The 21,608-nt window shown below is 43.9% G+C and overlaps 1 protein-coding gene across 4 annotated transcripts in view; it reads left to right on the forward strand.

Annotated features, from left to right (window-relative positions):
* The window catches only part of LOC119159572 (adenylate cyclase type 5), a 258,967-nt gene that overhangs the window by 166,619 nt on the left and 70,740 nt on the right, over positions 1–21,608 (forward strand). For all 4 annotated transcript variants that reach the window (XM_075891501.1, XM_075891500.1, XM_075891502.1 and 1 more), the window contains one exon: positions 17,696–17,845. In XM_075891501.1, the coding sequence (XP_075747616.1) occupies positions 17,696–17,845 (150 nt within the window). The remainder of the gene's footprint in view (positions 1–17,695; positions 17,846–21,608) is intronic.

Here is a 21,608-nt window from a genome sequence, read left to right on the forward strand (position 1 = left end):
GCTGCGGCAGCTGCATTATCGATGGAAGTGAAAACGCTGTACGCCCGTGTGCTCAGATTTGGGTGAGCGTTAAAGAACCCCAGGTGGTTGAAATTTCTGGAGCCCTCCCTGCGTCTCTCATGATCGTGTGGTGGTTTTGGGACGTTAAACCCGACATATCAATCTATCAATGCTCTTTCTCAATTTTGTCTGTCGTTTTCTAGGAGAGGAAGTGGCTGAATAGGGGGAGGCAGAAAGGTTAATCATTCAGTTTAGAATGACACGTGTACAACCTTACTGTGGGAAACGAGATATGTTTGAAAGTAGGAAGCGTAAAGAAATAGAGAAGGAAAGGGGAAGGGTGCAAGAGTACAGTGCGTCACTGTCCGTCATTCTTATGTGGTATGCAATATCACTATCAGGTTACATATGCTTGTGTGGCGTTAAAATTTGCAACCATGCCTTCTTCGCAATGTTCAAGATGGCGAGTGGGATATTTTTGGGGCAAGTGCTAGGTCACATTCTTTTCTCTCATTCTTACATTCACATTCTTATGAACACATTCTTATGAACGCTAGGTCACATTCTTATGAACACTCTTATTAGTGTTCATAAGTCACGCTTACAATAATAATAATAATAATAATAATAATAATAATAATAATAATAATAATAATAATAATAATAATAATAAAAGAAGAAAGTTTTGAATCTATGAGAACAACTCGTGAAGCCGAATGTGTGCGGGACCATTGACAACACTGGCAGCCCTGTTTAGTACTGTAAAGGTTAATTAACGTTAATTAACCTATGAGCTTTAAGAGCCGTAAGCGTGAGCTTCGCCTACATGTTTGCGGCGCTCTTGTGAGTCCTTCGTATCTCCTTGCTTATGCATCGCTGAGCCCTCTTAATATATATAAAAAAAGTGTATGTTGGAATATTCCATTCAAAACAACGTTTCAATGTGGGGTTTGACTGCGGCTCCATAAAACGATTGCCATATGTGGAAGGGTTTCTCGAACATTAAGACACGACCAATGCTTTGTCTAGCTCTCCTTATTATTCATTGACTTCTGAGGGACTTACAAAAACTTGTGTGGCCACTTCTAATTGCGTTCCTTAATCAACAATTCATCCTTCAATTTAGACACGAAGGTATAGTAGAACAGGGTCAGCCATTAATTATGCGCCAATGTTTCTTACATTTCTGTCTTTATGTAATTACCGTCTTTACTGTTTCACTTCGCTTCTTTTTCTTGAACTTCTGCTTGTCTCTACCCTCTACCAGTCATTTTTCTTATCCCTGTACTTCGTAGTTTTTTCAGGTCATTTTAATATTTTCTGTGTACCGAAGTTAGTCGCCCTCTTCATTTTTTTGCTGTCGTGTAATTGATACGAAATGTGGGAACGTATTTCCCAGTGGAGGTGCCTAATCTATTGATTGCTAGTGTGAAAATAGCAAATAGTAGCGTAATTAATGATGTAATTTTAAGATCTTGTTGCCTTCAACTCCATTTCGATTTGGGAACATATATTTAAATATATCGATAAAACTACAATTCATCAAAGGAGATTTAAAGAAAAGGCTTTACGAGGAACGCTTCGTAAAGGTCAGTCCTGGCAAAATGCTTTGGGAAAAGTAAATTTAGAGAACATCTTCTTGAAAATGGTAAAACGCAATTCCTTCGTAAGTGTTTATTTAGTTTAATTTTTTATTTTGTTTCCGTGGCCTTAATAGTCTGGTGCTATTGTTTATGACAACAGCGCACTAGAACGTGTCAGGGTCAGTGAAGCTGACAACGGAGGCGAAAAGGCGAATCTCGCTTTGGCTTGTTTCAAGAATGGGCGTTTTAAAGGATACGTTGTTGTTGCATTCATATAAACCAACGTTGATTTGACCATATGTGCGACGTGACAGGAAGGCGCGAGCTGGAAAAAAAAAGGAGCAACGTTCTTCCCTGGTTTTCAAATGAAATATATTCTTTACAACATAAAATGTCGGAATATGCAAGTTCTTGTTTCACGAGGGAAACGCTATATATAGCTAACAAAAAGCAATCGTAAAGTACCAGTTGTGTTTACGACAGATTACAAAGATTGAACTAGCGAGTTGGTGTGAACGTTTCGTTGTACTGACATGGTTTTGAGGCACACAGAAAGCACTTTCCATGGTGTACAATATCCATTTTCTCCCCACGCCGGAGCTGGACAACTTGTATAAAATACCTTTTTTTACATTTATTTTAGAGTTTTCGTCGCTCAGCATCTACAAGCCCGCCCCACCACGATTGACATTATCACGACAAGCAAACACTTTTTATGCGTCTTGCATGCAGCCTAAACCGCAGAAGTCGCTGTCGCAGCCTTTGAACAACCGTTCACTGACCGTTATTTACGTAAACTGCGCGCGACCGAAAGCATACTGACAGCGCTTGCTAGTACGTCGCGAGTGTCAGTCTTTCCGCGACGTCAGACCTCTCTTGACACGTCATTGCGAAGCCACACCTTCGACACTGAAACCTATATTGCCCTTTTAAGGTAGGAATGTTTAAAAAATATATTCAATACATTTCAATTTTCAAAGCACTATATACGTCACTTTTTTCTATAGTTCTCAACAGTCGTGCCTTCGCTCTACATTCCCTACCCACGCCTTTGTCCATTCCTTCTCGTTGATTTCGACCAAGATGTCCTTAATGCCCGCGCTCGTTCCGTGACCAACGTTTCTCCCTGTTTCCTGCTCAGAGGAGGAGGAAGAGAGTTAGGTGAACTGGCGAGGTTCAGAAGCCTGCGGGCATAACGGAGCCACACCAAGAGGGTCGGGAGGCGGCCCTGCTCGGCTGTCAGGACCTGATGGCCTAAAATGTCATGGTGCAACGGACGTGGGCGGCTTTGCTTGCCGATGGAGCTCCGGAATAGGGGTTACACATAGCGCTGCGAACGGAGGAGGCCAATAAGGCCCCAATCCGATCACCTCTCTGTGACAATTTAACGGTTATTAAATGTTTGACCACCACCACAGCAAGCACAAGACTGGATTAATTGGCGTAACAAGGGAGAGGCATTTGCACCGAAGAAAAAGGAGGGGGAGTTCTGTATAGCTGTAGCGTATTCGGCCTAGAACAAATTGGTCTAGAAGAGACATTTTGAAGGGAAAGAAGCCTAACAAACTCTGGGTAAAGAAGGCTAGAGAACTGTCTTCGCACTGTCCAACATCGCCTCGTACATTGTGTCGTATTAAAAAAAGCTTGTCGTTTCCACCATCGATGGCGCGTCATGATGCTTCACGGTTGCAGCGTGAAACATGAACTATATAGAAAAACGAGTGGAGGGGAGACCGACTGTTTCTGTCTTGGTCATTTTTGTCTATTTATCTGCTATGGGAACTTCAATTGGAATATTTCTGTTTCTTTTGGCATTGCTGCTTCTAGATATTTTAGCAGCGTTATTTTGTTTCGGCTGTTAGGATCGGTAGAAAAACTTTACTTCCTCAAAAAGCCGCTGCGGACAATTCCGTGTGAGATAGCCACCAACCCAAGATTGACGGCGATCTTTGTGGTCCGCCACACGACTCCCTGTCTGGACGACTGGGTATGAGCTGCTCAACACGGGCCTCCCACTACTCGAGAGAGGGATCACGCATCACATTGGCATGCTGCGTCACGATGCCACCTCCGCAAAGTATATGGCCATATGCTGCCACTGCATGGTACCATTTGCTTCGCTGTTCAATCTCCTCCGTGTATATTTTGATCAATGCGTATGCATGGTTTGGGGAAAGATCGCGTCTGCATTTTTCTCCAGATTCATGGGCGGTGCCTCGGTCAAAAGTATGTGCGGGGACGGATAAAGCCTCCGCTCTGATTTACAATGATTGGTGATGTGAAAGGATGCCACCTCATCTTTCGCTGACCTCCCAGTAACGGGTGGCTCTTGTGTACAGCTGACGAAACCTGCGATGTCGTCGTGTGGGCTGCAACTTTCCTTCGACTAGTTCTTTCGCACAAGTTTTTGTATCTGTATACTACTGTATGCAAAATTATAATACCCCTCATTGAAGCGAAAATGATTAGCCGATTCAGTATTTGTTAATAGACTAACATGTTAATAACTTACGAGGAATTCAAAGACATTTCCTGAAAACACTCGTTTTGAACTTCAGAATGCAAGCACATGATATCGCTTCATTTCACGCACGTATTACAGAAAGTAATCAGTGACTCTTTTGTCCGTTGACAGCGAGAAAGTCGCATTTGATTTATTCTTGCTTCCATGAGCATTTTGTGACTAATGTCCTCAGTTTACAGGACACATCTGTAAAAGGTGATGACTGTCCACAAAAGACGCTTTGTTTGTTCGATCTGTGCGTAAGCGCTCTCTTTCAGTTGTAACGCGTCCTTATCGCTTTTAATCTTCTGGTGTATTAATACAGCATATTAGACACAATGGAAAGTTATTCGCCAGTGTTTTATACTAATTCCGAAAAGTAGAGATATGAATTTTGAGTGAACTAATGCGTATAGACGTGTACTTCGACGACACACCCCAGAAATTGGTAGGGATCTTTAAAATTTGTAATAATTTACCTATCTCTCTCAGTAAATCTTGTTCAGACATCCACGACGCGCTGTATATAATTAATGCCTCAAGAAAGAAATATCTAGCAGGCTCGACTATAAGCACTTAGAAGGCTTCATCCTCTACACTCCCCTTGCCATCTCCTCCCAACTTAGTTTCTACCGTTTTCTACGCTCCAGCTTCATTCTGGGCTGTGTCCCTAAAAGAATTAATCACTGCACAGCCGCGCTGAATACTTTGTGCGTCGGCGGGCTTGCGCTGTCTCTGGCTACACGCTGTTTTGACTCGCGCCCTCTTTCTCATAAAGCAATTACGCTACACAAAAGCCAATTTTCTTTTCGCTCTTTTGCTTGCAGGCTTTCATTTTACGTGTTTAAGTTAACGTGAATGCCATCGGACTCGTCACTGTCTTTGTTAAATGTGCGTGACGCAGTAATACTAAGACACATGACTTGAATAACGTCACGATCCTTTCACGTACGTCGTCGAACTCTTTCCTCCACGCACGTCGTGCGTACACATACCCGTATACCATGGGCTGCGCGGTATGCGGATATGCGCCACATGTGATTGACGGTTTATATCTACCCAGGAGCGGCTAGAACAGACATTGCTGATTGAAATGCGAGAGCGTTAGCAAATACTGGCATCGGGAGCGCTGACCTGACGACTGCAAATAATAAATGTCAGCGTTCCTGCGGAAATCGAACCCAAGCATTCTGCGTGACAATCAAGTATTCTACCAGAGAACCATACCAGGCCTCAGAACTGCTTTTGAAAAAAAAAAATCACAGCATATTGACGGAGTGAATCATGATGTGTAGGGCGATGCGTGCGTCCGTCTGTCCATCCGTCCGTGCGTCCGGACGGACAGGCGGACGGGCAGAATCACGGACGCATGGACCGAGGGACGGACAGACAGACGGACGCGTGGACGGATGGAAGCATGGACGGTAGCTTGGGCGGACGGATGTATGGACGGAAGCATGGGCTGGCAGACAGACAAACGGATGGATGGACAGCTGAACGTTTCGCCCCACTCCTTATCATTCACTCTGTGGACATGCTGGGCAAATCACTAACGCCATCTAGTTATAATATTCCCAAGAACATATACACACCACGTCATCTATTGAGCAACTCATCAACTAGATGTGGCTACATACTACTACTTCTACTATTTCTACTACAGAGGAGGGAACGACCGACGGCGTAAAGAGCTGAGCCCCTAAGAAACCGTAATTTTCGTGAAACGTCAATTGTGGCTACAGTGGTGGCAATCTTAATTTTATAAACATTAAATATGTACTTCTATGATACAGCAGTCACGTCGGCTTAACGTTAACGTTAACTGTAGGTAAGCACCGTCCACTGAGGTTGATTTATGTAGTACTATCAACGGCGGCCGTTATCGCTAGCACAAGGGTTGCACATACGCTTACCGCTTCTAGTGTTTCTATAACCATGTTTCTGTATACGCATCGTTATGCAATTGTAAACAACTGGTTATGCAAAACATATGTGAATGTTTAACATATGTCTCTGCGTGTAACAATTGTATATATTAGCGTCATTTCGTAACGTCTCGCTCAATAACAAAGTAACGCCACAGCCAAAATGGGTTCACGACCATCAGTCAATATGCACGTGCGCCTATTGTTGGGGGCGATGCACGCAGCGTTGAAGAAGCCAGCCAGTAGAGCAACATGCCTATATTACCTGCTAACGTAATCAGATAGCTACCTGGCTTCCGGTGCCCCGCCGCGGTGGTCTGCGGTGGCTACTGACCTGCAGGTCGCGGGATCGAATCTAGGCTGCGGCGGCTGCATTTCCGATGGAGGCGGAAATGCTGTGGACCTGTGTGCTCAGATTTGGGTGCACGTTAAAGAACCCCAGGTGGTTGAAATTTTCGGAGCCCTCCTCTATGGCGTCTCTCATGATCACATATGATGGTTTTGCGGCATTAAACCCCACATATCAATCAACTTGGTCAGATTACAGAGTAGGTGCAAAAGCAGTCGCGCCAACTTATGAACGCTTCGGTGGGCAAGAAAGGTGGCTAGGAAGTACAGTGCCCGAGTCGGTACGTGGCGTTATTGCACTTCATCTCTGATATACTGCACCTATCCGGCAACATCAATGCCTCGTACAGCTTGAGAGAAGACGAGAGGGGGGGAGAGGGGGTGACATTTTCTGCATCTAAATAGAAGCCCAACCCAAAAGATTTGGGGGAAGTGCCGCCAGGCGCAGACTTCCTAAACGTGGCCAATTAAGAGGAATATAGAGAGTACTGTCGTGCAGCGCCTTATTTCGCCTCGTCCAACCTAAATGGCGCTCCAAGGTTTCCCACCGATGGGAGAATCACGCCATGGGCCGTGCGCCTTGTACCGTGTGCGTAGCGCAAATATGCGCGAAAGCATTACAATGGGCTTTCAAGGATTTCGCAGCTGGAAATGTCTCGTCTCGCCTAATCGATACGGTGCAAGCTCCGATGTGCGGACGAGAGCCAGAAGTAATAAGCACGTAACATCGCGAGCGAGCGACAATTTTCTCCGCGCACAGCACTCGCCGTGCGTGCCCGCGTATACCGCGAAAACGAGATTCCTATTTTGGCATGTATGGTGCGCACGCATCAGTTTGTACACCTACATTTTTTCTTTTACGAATCTCAATCCCGGCTGTGGCGGCTGCATTTCCGATGGAGGCGGAAATGTTGTAGGCCCGTGTGCTCAGATTTGGGTGCACGTTAAAGAACCCTAGGTGGTCAAAATTTCCGGAGCCCTCCACTACGGCGTCTCTCATAATCATATGGTGGTTTTGGGACGTTAAACCCCACAAATCAATCAATTTTTACGAATCTGTCGCGCACTTTCTTTTGCCGTCAGAAATATGTAGATTGCCTTTACTGATGCTAAATCGGTTGGCGTTCTTCGATGTTGAGCTCGATTCCGCTCCTTACTCCACAAGCTCCGTGACAAGTCGCATTCTGCTTATCATGCCCTCTGTCTGGGAAGGGTATGAAGAGATACGGAGCAATATGCGACATCTTTGTACAATAACACCGTTGAGAACGTTTATTATTTTAGATGCGAAATGCCTTAGGAGCAAGGAATGCGTCGTGTAGTCACGGCCTATCATAAAGTTGACCTCACGTGATGACGTCGCTCTTTCGTGGAATCACGACGACGCAATGTGGGAAAGTTTTGCGATGCAATCATGGCATGATCGTGACGTGCTCAAGCACTTTAGGTGCCTCGGCTTGTCGGCTTCTAGGTCGTCAGGTTGCCATGTAGTCACGGTTCGTCACAAAAACGATAAAAAAGGCATGCACCTCGAAAATTGAATATATCCCACTACTCGCCACCAGTCCACTAAAAAGGCCAATAATTAGGCCAACAAATAGTCGATGACGTTGGTGGAGCTGAGTCATTCTTCCATACGTGCTTCCTTCCTTCCCAGTTTTTGTTAGCGTTTCATTATAGACTACAGAAAAAAAAAATAATGATGATTTCAGCAACTGTCCCAGTGCGTGTAAAGTATTACGTAGTGATGAAAAGGCTTTGCAGAGGGCACGTATCAATTATTTTTTTAATAAGTCTCATAAAAGTTGGTATATTGTCTATTCGGCTGTGGCGCTGATAGAAAACACGGACACGCAAAGTAAAAAAAAAAACTTATTTGACAGCGCACCTTTCTGTGGGTTGATGAATGGCAGTTCATTTTTTAGATGCGCAGCATCTCTTGCCCGCGGGTGTGTCACGCGTCCGGCGTTCGCACTCACAGTACGCATGCGCGACTCACCTCCTTTCCTCTCTCCAACAGCAGCTCGTTACTTTCTCCACTTCTCTCCTACCATCTGCTTGCGCTCACTCCCCCATGGCGCGTGTGCGTTCCATCCCCTCTCTCCTCTCTTGCCTCGCAGCGTCTACTGGCGAGTTGCTTGAGTAAAAAAACCGACTGCTTGCGCTGCACAACCGCTCACTGGCCACCCCGTATATATAGACACTGGATCTTGACCTTCAAGGTAGTGCCGGTGAGCGATTTCTCCTGTGCATTGTTGAACAACGAAAATTCGGAGCGTGCGCTTTAACTAAAAAATCATACCATCTCCCCGAAGGGAACCATGGCGTCATGTGGAGCGTCACGGAAGTTTCGAACATCACGTTGACGCGACGCGTGGTAACTAACCAAGTTAATAAAGAATATCATATAAAGAATATCATACCACATAAATAATATCATACTCATTGATGAGCCCGTTTAGCTGCACTTATCAAACAATAACCAGAGCTAGCCAATAAAAAGTAGGTCAAGTCTCGTATAACGCGATTATATATGATATGAACTCGGACACCAATTATACGATTCTTTTCAAAATTAATTAATGTTCCAGCATTTATTCAGTTTCGCTTAAAACGTTATAATACGGTAGTCTCCCTATGATACGTCAGTAGTGGCTCCTGTACCCCTTCTCTTCCTTCCATAATTTTAACCTTTCAAAACATATTTTTATTTGTCCGTGAGATGAACCTTAAAACTTCTTGTGAAAACCAAATTCACGTATGGCTGAAAACTGTCAATTTAGAAGAAGGAGAAGGACGTGATGAAAATTTCGTGGCTGGAATTCTGAAAATCGTATACCGTGGCCTGGCAGTTTTCATTCTCATCCTCATGATCAATTGGCCCAAGCCTTTGCGGGACTCTCGTAACGGGCTTTTTTTTTCTCTTTTTCTGGCTGGTGTTCGATAAATATATATCAAGTTCCTCGGTTTAATTTCCGGTCCAGGCGAATCTTTTTTCTTCTGCGCAGCCGACGTGGTTCAGTGATCCTTTAGTCGTACGACGGAACGCTGGGTGTTCGCGTGCGCTCGATGTGCGCGCGTATTCAGAGCACTTGACCGAGACTTCGTTTTTGTTGTGGTCTTTGGTTGTATACTGATCATAAACATAGTTGACCTTTCCGCAGGAAAAAATTCATTTTGTGTGAACGCTTATGCTATATTGTATAATAAGATAGCTGGTACCGGATTTTCAACAGCGACAACGACGAAGATTCTGTTACCTCTTCATGTCGTCATTGACAGCTGCGGAACTTGCTGCTCTATGCAGCGCAGTTAAAGTCATTAAACACCAAGAAGCCAAGAAATGGAGCGTGTTCACGGACTCCAAAGCAGCACTACAGTGTTTGGTGTTTGCCTTACTCCAGGGGCCTCATGAACAACTAGTGTTAGAAATTAGAGAGTTACTTCACCACCTCTCCGACGAAGGACACGAAATCACGTTTCTGTAGCTTTTAAGTCACTGTGGCATATTGGGCAACGAACATGCTGATGCAGCTGCTCGATCAGCACAGCAAGTAGGTGAAGAAGAATCCAATCCATTTTCATGAACTGATGCTGCAATGAAAATTCAAAACATTCGCTAATGAAGACGTAAACTCTCAGTGGAACGCTGAGTGCTTACGGCCCACGCGACTGCAGGCTGGACACATCTCGTCTACTTCGGTCTCCGTGAGGACCATCTCGACTTAAGACAGCGGTGTTTTGCCGACAGTGGCTTGGTGTCGCTTTCACCAAAGCTTTCGCCTTCCGAATCGGCATGGAAGACAGTGCTGCTTGCGGTCATTGCGGCAGCGATGAAACTATAGAGCACGTTCTTTGTCACTGCCCTCGTTACAGCGTGCAAAGACGGCAACTAGCTGTTGCGTTAGCTCGTCTTGACGAGAGATCCTTGTCAGAACAGTCAGGGCTTGAAAGGCGAAATAATCTGTCTTCGCACAGATAATCAGTGAAGGCCTTATTGAACGTTTTTTGCGTGGTAGTGGCCTATTGAATGGGCTATAGCACCCCAGCTCATTTTCATTTTTTAATTGTTTTGTTTTCTTTCTCGCGCGTCTTTTTCGCTCTTCGCTTTCTTTGCCATCTTTATTCCCCATTTTCTCTTCCCTTAGTGCAAGGTAGCAAACCGGATGCACTAATTTCTGGTTAACCTCCCTGCCATTCCCTCATTTTATTCTCCCTCTCTCTCTCTGGTACCGAATTCCCAAACCTTTAATTTAGTGTTTATTATCCTCTTCTTTTTTTGCAATTGTTGGGTCTGCTTTTCCAATGTTATATCCGTTGGCGTCAGGGTTGGCTGCAATGTTCTGTTACGGACATTTTATTGCGATAGCAATTGTACACCGGTAGCATTTCTGTCGTCGCCGTGGCCGTGAAATGCCGATAATTATAGCTATTTTTGTAGAAGCATACAATTCTTTTATCATTTTTCATGGCTGCCGAAAGCTTCAACGCTTCCCGCGACCAGTTCTTCAATGACAGATAATTCTAGAAATTCCGTCCGCAAACAGAACATGAAATGAAATTGAGAGCTAGGGATGATTTCCCTTGTTTGCTGGGGACTGGTGAAGGTGGGTGAACATAATTATAAGCGTTATAAGGAGCAAACGTGCGTGCACATCGTTTTTCTGGCGTAAGTTGTCGCATCCCTTCACTTCGTTGGCGTATGAACTGCGTGAATTCAACCACAATCCATGCTAATGCCATGGACGCTAGCTGATGGCGTCACTGGCAGCATAGTGCTCAACTTCACAAGAGTTGCATGTGAACTCTATGCGAACAGTGGCCTTCTGCATTGGTAGAAATATCTTCCGCTAAGACCGTTTGTAGCGCAGATTGATTGCCAGTCGCGAAGTTGGTCGTATTATTACCAAAAACGACGAACATTCGAGCACGAGGCTGTCGAACAGTTTCGGCCTCATATTGTTTGCTAGCGTGTTAAAAGACGGAAAGTTTCATCTTACAAGCCCTGTTTAAATCCCAACGTTCCTCATTCGTAACAGCCGTTTACGAAGGAGCGACGAACTTCAGATGCTATATCTCCAACGTGGTCAGTGGCGGTGGTTTCGAAAATGTCTAGCATGAGTGCTTTGTGAATACATGCCCTGCTTCTCGTTACGGAAACTCAGCCGAACTTACAATGCTTTTTTCACGTGTAAGGATTTTTTTAAATTTCTTATTGTACATGCTGATAACAAACACTCCTCGGACCTGTAGCCAAAGGCTAGTGTAGGTGTAATAAAAAAGGATAGGAAATCCTAGCACCACAATATATAGAATCAAGAAGCGACCCATGTAGGACTGTATATATGTATACATGCTATTGTTTTTTTTCATATTTTTATTTGTACCAATTAGGTGGAAAGGGGTAGCCGTTGCCAAGAAACGGTGGCAAAAACTCCTTCGTTTATTTTCTATTTCAATAAAAAAGGAAAAAAAACGAACAGTTGTACCGTTTGCAATGAACAAATTATTTTAACGTTAATTTATCAAATTCATTGTAAGTATATAAAGCAACCATAAATTAGCATACATAGGCATCCAAAGGAACAAGGTATGGGCTACGTACACATACGTTGAAAATGTAAAGTGCCATGTCCAATAAAATATGAAGTACAAATATGTATAAAACCTTAATCAGCTGGCAAGATATGTCTATTAAACTGCGAAGTGCATACGTAATGGGCAAATGAGCAAAATGAAAGCCTTTTCAGTTGGCCGATGTGTCCAATAACATTATGTACATCATCACGACTGAGTGGAGTTTAGTCTTGTAAAAGAGTCCATCGTATTTCATCCACACGGGCACCACTAGAAAAGTAACAAAATTATTTTGAAATGCAGTTGCTTGTAAAAGTAAACTGAGTTAATCTTTCCGCTTTTGACGTCACTATCGTCGTTTCCGGGCAGCATCACCACGTGTCATGATGGGTGCTGTTTCAATCGGAGAGCTCCAGTCGCTATACAGAAGAAAAAAATGAAGCGAGCCGTTGCTACCTTTTGTTCAAATCCGCGTACACCCAAACAACTATAGTTTCCGACAAGGTTGGGTGTTACAGCTGCTTCAAGTTATGCGGCCGATGACACACCTCGTCGATTGCCGCAGCGTCATTGCATACAATGCACGTGGGTTACATACAGATTGCGCATATTTTGTTTCACTCAGCGGTATCGAGTCAGTACCACTGCAGCTCGTTGTGCGGCCGCTTTTGCCTTTCAATCACTCTTCCTAGCGCGGTAATTCTGCTCGCGTCGACGAAAAGGTCCGCGATTCCGCAGTCCTCCGAGATCGTCGCAGCTTTTCAGCGTGCATGCGTATCAAGCCCAAAATATGTATGCGCGTGCCTGCCGATTGAAACCTGCGCCATTGTTTTGCAATATCTATCCCTCCCCTTCCTCGCTTCCCACACTCACCAATCATTGCGGGTGAAAGCGAGGCAAAGCGAGGCAAAGCGAAAGCGTATATGTGCGCGGTTCGTTACACCGAATTTACGAGGGGCGGGCAGAGCGGGCGCATTCCGAACGTTCTCGCACCTCCCTAGAGCGTATTACCCGCGCTATCTATGAAGCCATGACCCCTCGTCTCCGCTCGGTAAAACGGGGCGTATCTTTGCCGCTTGCATGCTCACTCGTTGTTGCATAATCGGTCCCCGGTCGCACACTCCGCATGCAGGAACGAAACTTCGCGCTGAATTGTTTAAGCTTTCTTTTTCTTCGTTGTTATTGAGCCCAACATTTGCGCGAGAGGAGCGTTATATAGCTCGTTCGCTTTGTCGCGTTTCTTGCAGCGCTCGGCACGTATTCGCGCACGCGTGTTACAAAGCAGCTTGCTCGAGCACGCTTGCTGCGTTACCAAAGCGCGTTCTCTTTTACAATCGGCCTCCTTTCAGTGTTCCTTTTCTTTCAATCTTTATCGTGTATACATCGCAACACCAGGGCAAACAACTCTAGAAAAGATTTCAAAGACAAATGCGTATACAAGGGCCGAAGACGGTGAGAATCTCAAGTAACTGAATTTCGCAACGGCACTCAACCGCAGCCGGCTCTGGATGCGAGCACCCTTTACTTCGCAGGAGCTAGCTGTCTCTTTCTTTCTCTCTCGCCCTCTTCTGCTTATGACTAGATACTTCGTGAATGAAAAGACATTAGGCAACTTTACGACGGATATAACTCTCTTCACAACCAAGCGGGTGAAAAGACAAGGGGATGAGTTGCGGTAAGTAATTCGCTCTGCAAGTGCACGTCTAATATGCGTATGAGGGAATAAATGGAGCCGACTGCTTTGGTTGCGTGTGTAATAAGCACGCATAACACAAGCAGCCACCGCACACCCATGACTTTATCGCTCATATATAACTAACGTTACTTGACTTGCCGACACTGAAGGGCACTCTGGTTTGGACGGCCGTTACGTTACGTGAAACGCCGCGCCTTCGGTTGGTCGCGACATGACTGCAACTCGGCAACAAATGTTAATTTTTTTTTCCACTTTTCGCCTTTGTAGTTTGCTCATTTTAAGCTTTGTAAGCCAGCACTGTGGCGTTCGCAAGGACGGCGTTATAACATCAAACTTTATGAAGCTGTTGTGGAATGTAAAAGCAAAATCATCTTATGCGTATGTGTGTGCATGTGTACCCTGTTCGACGCGACCGCCTAGGGACATGTAAAAAAGAAAGAAAGAGAGAAAAAAGAGAAAGAAGAAAGAAAGAGAGAAAGGAAGAAAGAAAGAGAAAGAAAGAAAGTAAGTAAGAACGAAAGAAAGAAAGAAAAAGAAAGAAAGAATCATATTCCGTGGCGGAGAACGGTGCAAATCGGCATATTACGCATTGGAAAGAAGGTGACGGATACTCGAGTAGTTTGTTCTAATCAATTCGCTCCCGATGATTTAGTTCTCCTTGGTGAGTATACCATGGGAAGTTGGGAATGGCGTACATGCGTGTGATGTATTTATTGGTGTTCGCTTCGAAATAAAATTTTCAGTTGCTAGTAAGCGCTTGTCTGTGTCCTCTCTGAGTGTGTGTATTTTTGCGCTTGTCTCATCATGAACCTTTACCAACACGCCCAACTGGCAGTCATCCTGAGTATACCATTATTTAGCGTGTGTCCATTCTTATCATAATTAAGGCTTTTCTAAGCGAGAAGTATAGCTTTGTTTGTATAAGCTAGCGCTTTAGGAAATTTGTTGCGTTTCCCGTGTGACCGTATTTTTCACATATGCTTGTTTTCTGTGCAAGTCGTAGTCCCACCCATTCTGAAATTGAGCTTCTGTAATTTTCCTCCCCGAATATTTTTGCAAATGTGTGTATATACACGCATAGAAATGCGCGCGCGAGTGTCGCGCGTATTTTAAATCGTTTGTACGCTGTGAATACCGTAGCATTTCTTTAAATTTACATTTAGACACGCTGCCGAGTGTATTTTTGTAGTTTGTGGACCGTGTTATATTATCATCATCATCATCATCATCATCATCATCCTGACTACGTCCACTGCAGGACAAAGGCCTCTCCCATGTTCCGCCAGTCAACTCGGTCCTGTGCTTGCTGCTGCCAATTTATATAGAGTGCTTCAACTTGTGCAGCTGTACTCTTACAGAAACGCTTTTGCGTTATCTTGCTTTCTCTCTGTGTGAGCAATACCTTATGTTTACGAGGTGAACGAACTATTTGGAGAACTAACGCCATATCTGGCTTGTTGGGAAATTGTAGACTATATCTAGCAGATGAAATTCCGAGCTGTTCTTATGTAACTTAGTTTTCTGTGAACAAGAAGCTTAAATTCTAATGAAAGAATAAGCGGCAGGCAGGTGACAAGCCGACTTTTTAAAAGCAGTGGGCCGCGACAGCCATGTCAGTATAACTTCCCAAGTTACCGGCAATAAACATGGGCTCGATTACGTTATCCTGAGTTCGCAACATACTTTAGAGTCACCTCCAGCTCGCAGCACTTAACAATCTTATATATATTATTCCCCGTATTTTGTGCTCAATGACAGCATTCTCCAACTATGGCTATTTCTAATCTACATCGCCGACATACGGTATTAAGTGTCGTCCTTAATGATAGATTTTTGTTTAGACAATTAGGTTTTGTAACGAAGGATTAAAAATAGTGTATGACCACTTCAGTCAACGACCGTGCTTTAAGGTTACTACTGACTGTCAAAACACATGTAGAGACACTTGCCAGTCAGAAACGCAAAGCGAACGACATTTATTTTTACATTATTATTGACGAACTTCTTGTTAAAAGAATAAGGCTTCAAATACTAACAAGCGTTAATGGTACAGCTTATCAGAGCTGGTGCTCTCACATTGCATTCATGTGCTCTGCTGCTCGGAGGAAGGAAAATAGGGGGAAAAGAATGGCAGGGAGGTTAAGCAGCCTATAGGCAGCCGGTTTGCTACCCTGCGCATGGGAAGAGTCATTAGGCAACTTAGCGCGGTAATACAATAAGCGATTTGTTGGTTAGTTAGGTGGGTTTTTTTTACAGTGACGAGCGCGCTCGTTTGTTATTTCATTCTCATCGTAACAGCCTAACTTCAATAAATGTTTCACAGCAAAAATGAAAACTAGAATATTCACAAAACTAATAATACTATTAATATTTTTGCAGCCTGGACCAAGCTATAGCTATATATTACGCATATGAGAGTCTCACTTATGCGCATTACACGTGCTAATTAGGATTTTGAACATTGACATAATCAACGTAACTTAAGTTCGCGTGATCCTCCGCAATGCGGATGTGCCAATGCGACATAGGGGGAAAATCAGCCGTGTATAAGTCTGTTTATATTTATCTTGTCGTACTTCTCGGTGCATATTAAGGTCTCTCATTATCATACTCCCTTTGATAAGATTCATTATTTCCTTCGTCCCCGCGACTCATTTCTTCGCCTTAATGTCTCACAGTCCGATTATTCCTGACTTAGTGTTGGCATTTTTGGTCGAACCTTTTAACGTAGTATTGCATAGATGTAAACTCTCAATGGGAGTAAAGTTAATGTTCTTGTAGCATACATCCCCGCCGCGGTGGTCTATAGTGGCTAAGGTACTCGGCTGCTGACCCGCATGTCGCGGGATCGAATCCTGGCTGCGGCAGCTGCATTTCTGATGGAGGCGGAAATGCTGTAGGCTGCAGTGTGCTCAGATTTGGGTGCACGTTAAAGAACCCCAAGTGGTCGAAATTTCCGGAGCCCTCCAATATGGTGTCTCTCATAATCATATGGTGCTTTTGGGACGTTAAACTCCGCATATCAAACATCAATCAATCTTGTAGCACGCATGCAAGACCACTTCAAGAGGTTATGCGTCTTAGTTTTTTTTTTTTTATTCGCAGATGATTTTCTGTCATATTTGTCTCATTAGACTGGCCGGCTCATCTGTCCGACCACCTATTTCACGATGCCATGGCGCATGCGCCATTTTCCTCCAGGGAAAACGCGAAGCGTCTTTTTATCTTGGAGCATTGCGTTTTGGCGATACCGGTTTTCCCGGCCACTACAAAAACACTGCCAAAATGACCGAAGGCATAGCAGAAAAATGAAAGAGCCGCATTTGCTAGCATTCTTAACGGATGGTTTCCTTCAGTGCTCTCGATACATTCTTCGCCTTCGTTTTAGCAATTGCCTGCGCACACCTACCGCTTATTACCTGATGCGTATTTTTTTTTTATAAATGAATGCTCCTTGCATCGTGTACTCATGTAATGATTGCACGTGTTGGTTAACGTCCCTGGCTGCAATAGTTCGTAGCAGTCATATGTATCACTAGTACAATTATATGCGTACTTTCATACGTGCATTCTTTTTGTAATATATGTGTTGGTGTAATTTACATGGGGCGACTGCAGATACAAATTTTGTGTGAAGCTTCGTGCCCAATCCATTTCTGGCCCACCTTTGGCTAATGTCCCCGTAGACACTGCGTACATACATACATACATACATACATACATACATACATACATACATACATACATACATACATACATACATACATACATACATACATACATACATACATACATACATACATACATACATACATACATACATACATACATACATACATACATACATACATACATACACACACACACACACATACATACATACATACATACATACATACATACATACATACATACATACATACATACATACATACATACATACATACATACATACATACATACTGCAACAGCTTCTGGAAATGTTCAATGGGTCACTCTGAATCGCTCTCGAAAGCTTCGGATGGTGTGTCCCATAAGGCGTCTTTCCTATTCGTGCCCGCAGGTGACGTGCAACGTGATACTGCTGGTGGCGGTGAACACCATCGGCATGTTCTCGCACTACCCGAGCAAGGCGGCCCAGAAGCAAGCCTTCCTCGAGACGAGGCAGTGCATCGAGTCGAGGCTGAGCATACAGCGTGAAAATCAAAAGCAGGTAAGGACTACGCTTCCACTGCGTTTGGTTGCCCTCCTGCGAGGCACTGTGCTGTTAATCTCGAACACGTGGTGAAAGACACCTAGAATTCAGGAGCTGCTCAGGTGAAATGATTGCCGGCCACCTAGGCCAAGCTAAACCCACCTGCTGCCACACGTATATATAAAGCCTGCGTATATATTTGCTCGTGCTGACCACCCTCTAAAAGTACGCGACTTTTTTAAATATTCATTTTTTTCCATGATGAATATAGCAATGCAACAACTACCTCAAGAAATTGGAGCCGTGTCCAGGGAAACATTCACCGTTGCGCTTCAAAGCATAGCCTCCTTTATTTTTTAGAAAATAAAGGAGGCTATGTTCAAAGTCATATTTTATCGTAGCCTGATTATACTGTCATGTGTTCCTTCCAGCGGTCCAAGTATAAGTTCTTTTCTTGTTTTCGAGATCTCTGCTGGTGTATATATATATATATATATATATATATATATATATATATATATATATGTGTGTGTGTGTGTGTGTGTGTGTGTGTGTGTGTGTGTGTGTGTGTGTGTGTGTGTGTGTGTGTGTGTGTGTGTGTGTGTGTGTGTGTGTGTGTGTGTGTGTGTGTGTGTGTGTGTGTGTGTGTGTGTGTGTGTGTTATATTTACTGTATCCGAATCATAGCGGCTCCAGCTCTGTGCCAGCGTAAAAGAAGACGTTGACGTTCGTGTGGCTCGTGCTTGCCGGGTTTCTCCTTGAACCAGCTCGTCGTGGCAAACGCTTCGTCAGTAATCTAACAAGTTTTAGTCGGCGAACTCGCTTGTTGCATTGCAAATATCTTGTGCTTGCCTCTTCCCACACGTCAATGCTAATTATGTGTCACTTAAATGCTTTGGTATGTAGCTGCATTTTTTTATGTACACCGCAGTGTTAATAGCTCTTTTCCCATTCTTCATTTTTTTATTTATTGTTCTGAAACTTTTTCGTATATGTATTATTTTTGTATATGTATTTTAAATAGGTTTTATTATTTCCACCTACACTAATGCCCCACGCGGGCGCTGTAGGTACTGTAAATAAATAAGGAAATAAATAAATAAATAAATACCATTAGCGCTTTTTCGTGTCTTCGCCGCCAAAACAATTACGGGACGTTGAAATACTTGAATAGTTGAACACAGCTCATACCTTTAATGAGAAAAGATAAACGAAAGAAAGAAAGAAAAGAAAGAAAGAAAGAAAGAAAGAAAGAAAAGAAGGAAGGGAGGAAGGAAGGAAGAAAGAAAGAAAGAAAGAAAGAAAGAAAAAAGAAAGAAAGAAAGAAAGAAAGAAAGAAAGAAAGAAAGAAAGAAAGAAAGAAAGAAATAAAGAAAGAAAGAAAGAAAGAGATTTAACCTCCGCCGTCTAACTTAGCGGCGCGACATCTCACGTGCCAAGCAACCTCGGCTAATAGCGCACGAAATGCAAAGGAACAGATAAGGAACAACACGCAAGCTGTTTTCAGCTTGGAGGTCAGTTTAAGTTGGAAATGAGCGCTTGTACGTCTCTTCATACACGTTCATCCCGTGCTTAAGCACTTTTCTCGATATTTTTCAGACATCTCCGAAGTTTCAAACCCATAGCTGAGTATAGTTATACAATTGACAGGCTTTCGTTTTCAAAGATATCGGCTAGCCGTTGCGTATATACGATGTTATTTCGTGAGACCTTGGGACAATGTTTTGCGCAGCCATTATTGTGGTCATCGTGTGTTCTCGTGGCAAAGAGAGAGACGGCTTGTTATCCACGGATCGAGAACGCAGCGACGGGTAACGATGACATAACGACTGGCGTTAAATCAATGTTTCGGCGATAGTCTGCAAAGCACCAGGCGGCTCAATGGGGAGATTGAATTCTTACAGCCTAATTTGGGGTGGATCCGCCTTCTGCGACGCTTTCATCGATTTCCCATCGTTTACGCATGGTGATTAAGCTGTAGCGTAGCAACGCAGATTGCGGGGGGCTGGCATAATTTAGGCGGACGGTGTAGGAGGACAAAATAAACGAGTGTTAGAGGAACTAGCTCGGCCTCTACATAAAGTTCAGTGCGAGTTGCTGGGAGACAGCTTGTCGAATAGATTCACGAGCAAGTGCGATCTTAATTGAGCACATGCACGTGCCTCCGTTTCACTGTCTTTTTATTTTTATTTTTTAATGTGTTCGTATCTGGAGTACACAATGTTACAATGGCTTTCACCTGGCCGGTATATCTCGCGTCTTTTCTATCAATAAAGCATGCTTACTCATGAAATGATAGAAATATTGGTTTGAAGTAGACAATTTTTACATTATTTGTAGGATTTAGCGAATAGTGAAGTTTAGAACCGAATAAGATACGAACCCAATAGCGAGGACATTGAATCTAATGCTGATATGAATCCAATTCAATGCGAATAGTTTTCAGGTGGTAACGCAGCTCTAGAATGGTAATGCAGATATTTTTGGAACATCCCAAGAATTTCGCATGTTATTTGGACAAAATATCCACATTTCAATAGGGAGCACTTTCTATTACATCCAACCGACAAAATAAGATACCACACTTGTGTAAACTGAGGCAAGAGCAGCAGTAACTAGAGCCTTAGAAATATTTTGTAATTGCAGGTTGAAATACAACAGTGAACGCAATGTTCACGGTGGCACTTTTTTCAACAAATTTTAAATAAAATTGACATATAAATAATAATCTATATTCACGAGTCAACATCAGCATGACTGCTATCATGAAGATAGTGGGTTGTTTATTCTGTCGATTCAGCTATAGTTTTCCGCAGAAAGGTCTTGATCCTATGATCAACATATATCGTCGAAAGGTTCGCAAAGACTTGGGCTGCGTTCATCTTGGTGATTCTCTCGTTTACACAAGCGACGCTTCCCCTCTCCGTTCCAACGCACGTTTCGAGGGTACACAGATTGCCAGAAATCGTGACGCTAACGCGACATGTTATCACGTCTCATCACGTGGCATTGTCGCTTGGTCTTAGATGGGCCTGTCGCGGAACCATAATTGTCAAGACTAATACTCATGTTACACAGGCAAAGCAAGCGCGGTTACGACCAACCATGGTTGACCGCGTTGAACCACGGTTAGGGGCAACCCCGCTTCGCCGATGTTACACAGCGCGAAAGCATCCTCGGTTAAGGTGGCTAACGCCATCTGGCGTAGAACAATCAACAGAGCTACTTCCTTGCGTATGTATGCCCTGAATACACTCAGCAGCAACCAGGCGAAATTGTCATATGTGCCCCTTTGTATATTCATGTACTTACCGGTACTTCTTGTTCAGATAGCCTATCTTCTTCCGGACTTGCTTTGACGTGCACGTGGATTGCTCTGCGTCAGGCGGAAGTTTGGCGTTCAACTCGGCTGTAATGGCCGCGTACACCTTTGCATAGCGTGACGTGCTCCGCATATCACTCAAATGATTTTCCCACATCTTTATCAGGCTTTACGAGTGGTTAGTGCCGTGCAGCTCGTCCATTTTTCACGCGAGCTCGCCGGCATGCACTCATCGGTGGTAAACGCCGCCATTTTATCGGTTATCTGCCTAACCGAGGTTGCAGAGCTCGGTTTCTTAAAACTACGGTTAGTGGCATAACCGCGATTTCGCGTTCCGTGTAACATCAGCGAACCGCGGTTAACGTAACCGCGGTTAGCGTAACCGTGGTTTAGGCTGCGTTTGTAACAACAGTATTAGTTAGGGGCAGCTACAGCTTGCAACCACTCCAATACTGGAGGC

This window comes from Rhipicephalus microplus, chromosome 1, assembly GCF_043290135.1.
Source record: "Rhipicephalus microplus isolate Deutch F79 chromosome 1, USDA_Rmic, whole genome shotgun sequence".
Taxonomy (NCBI): domain Eukaryota; kingdom Metazoa; phylum Arthropoda; class Arachnida; order Ixodida; family Ixodidae; genus Rhipicephalus; species Rhipicephalus microplus.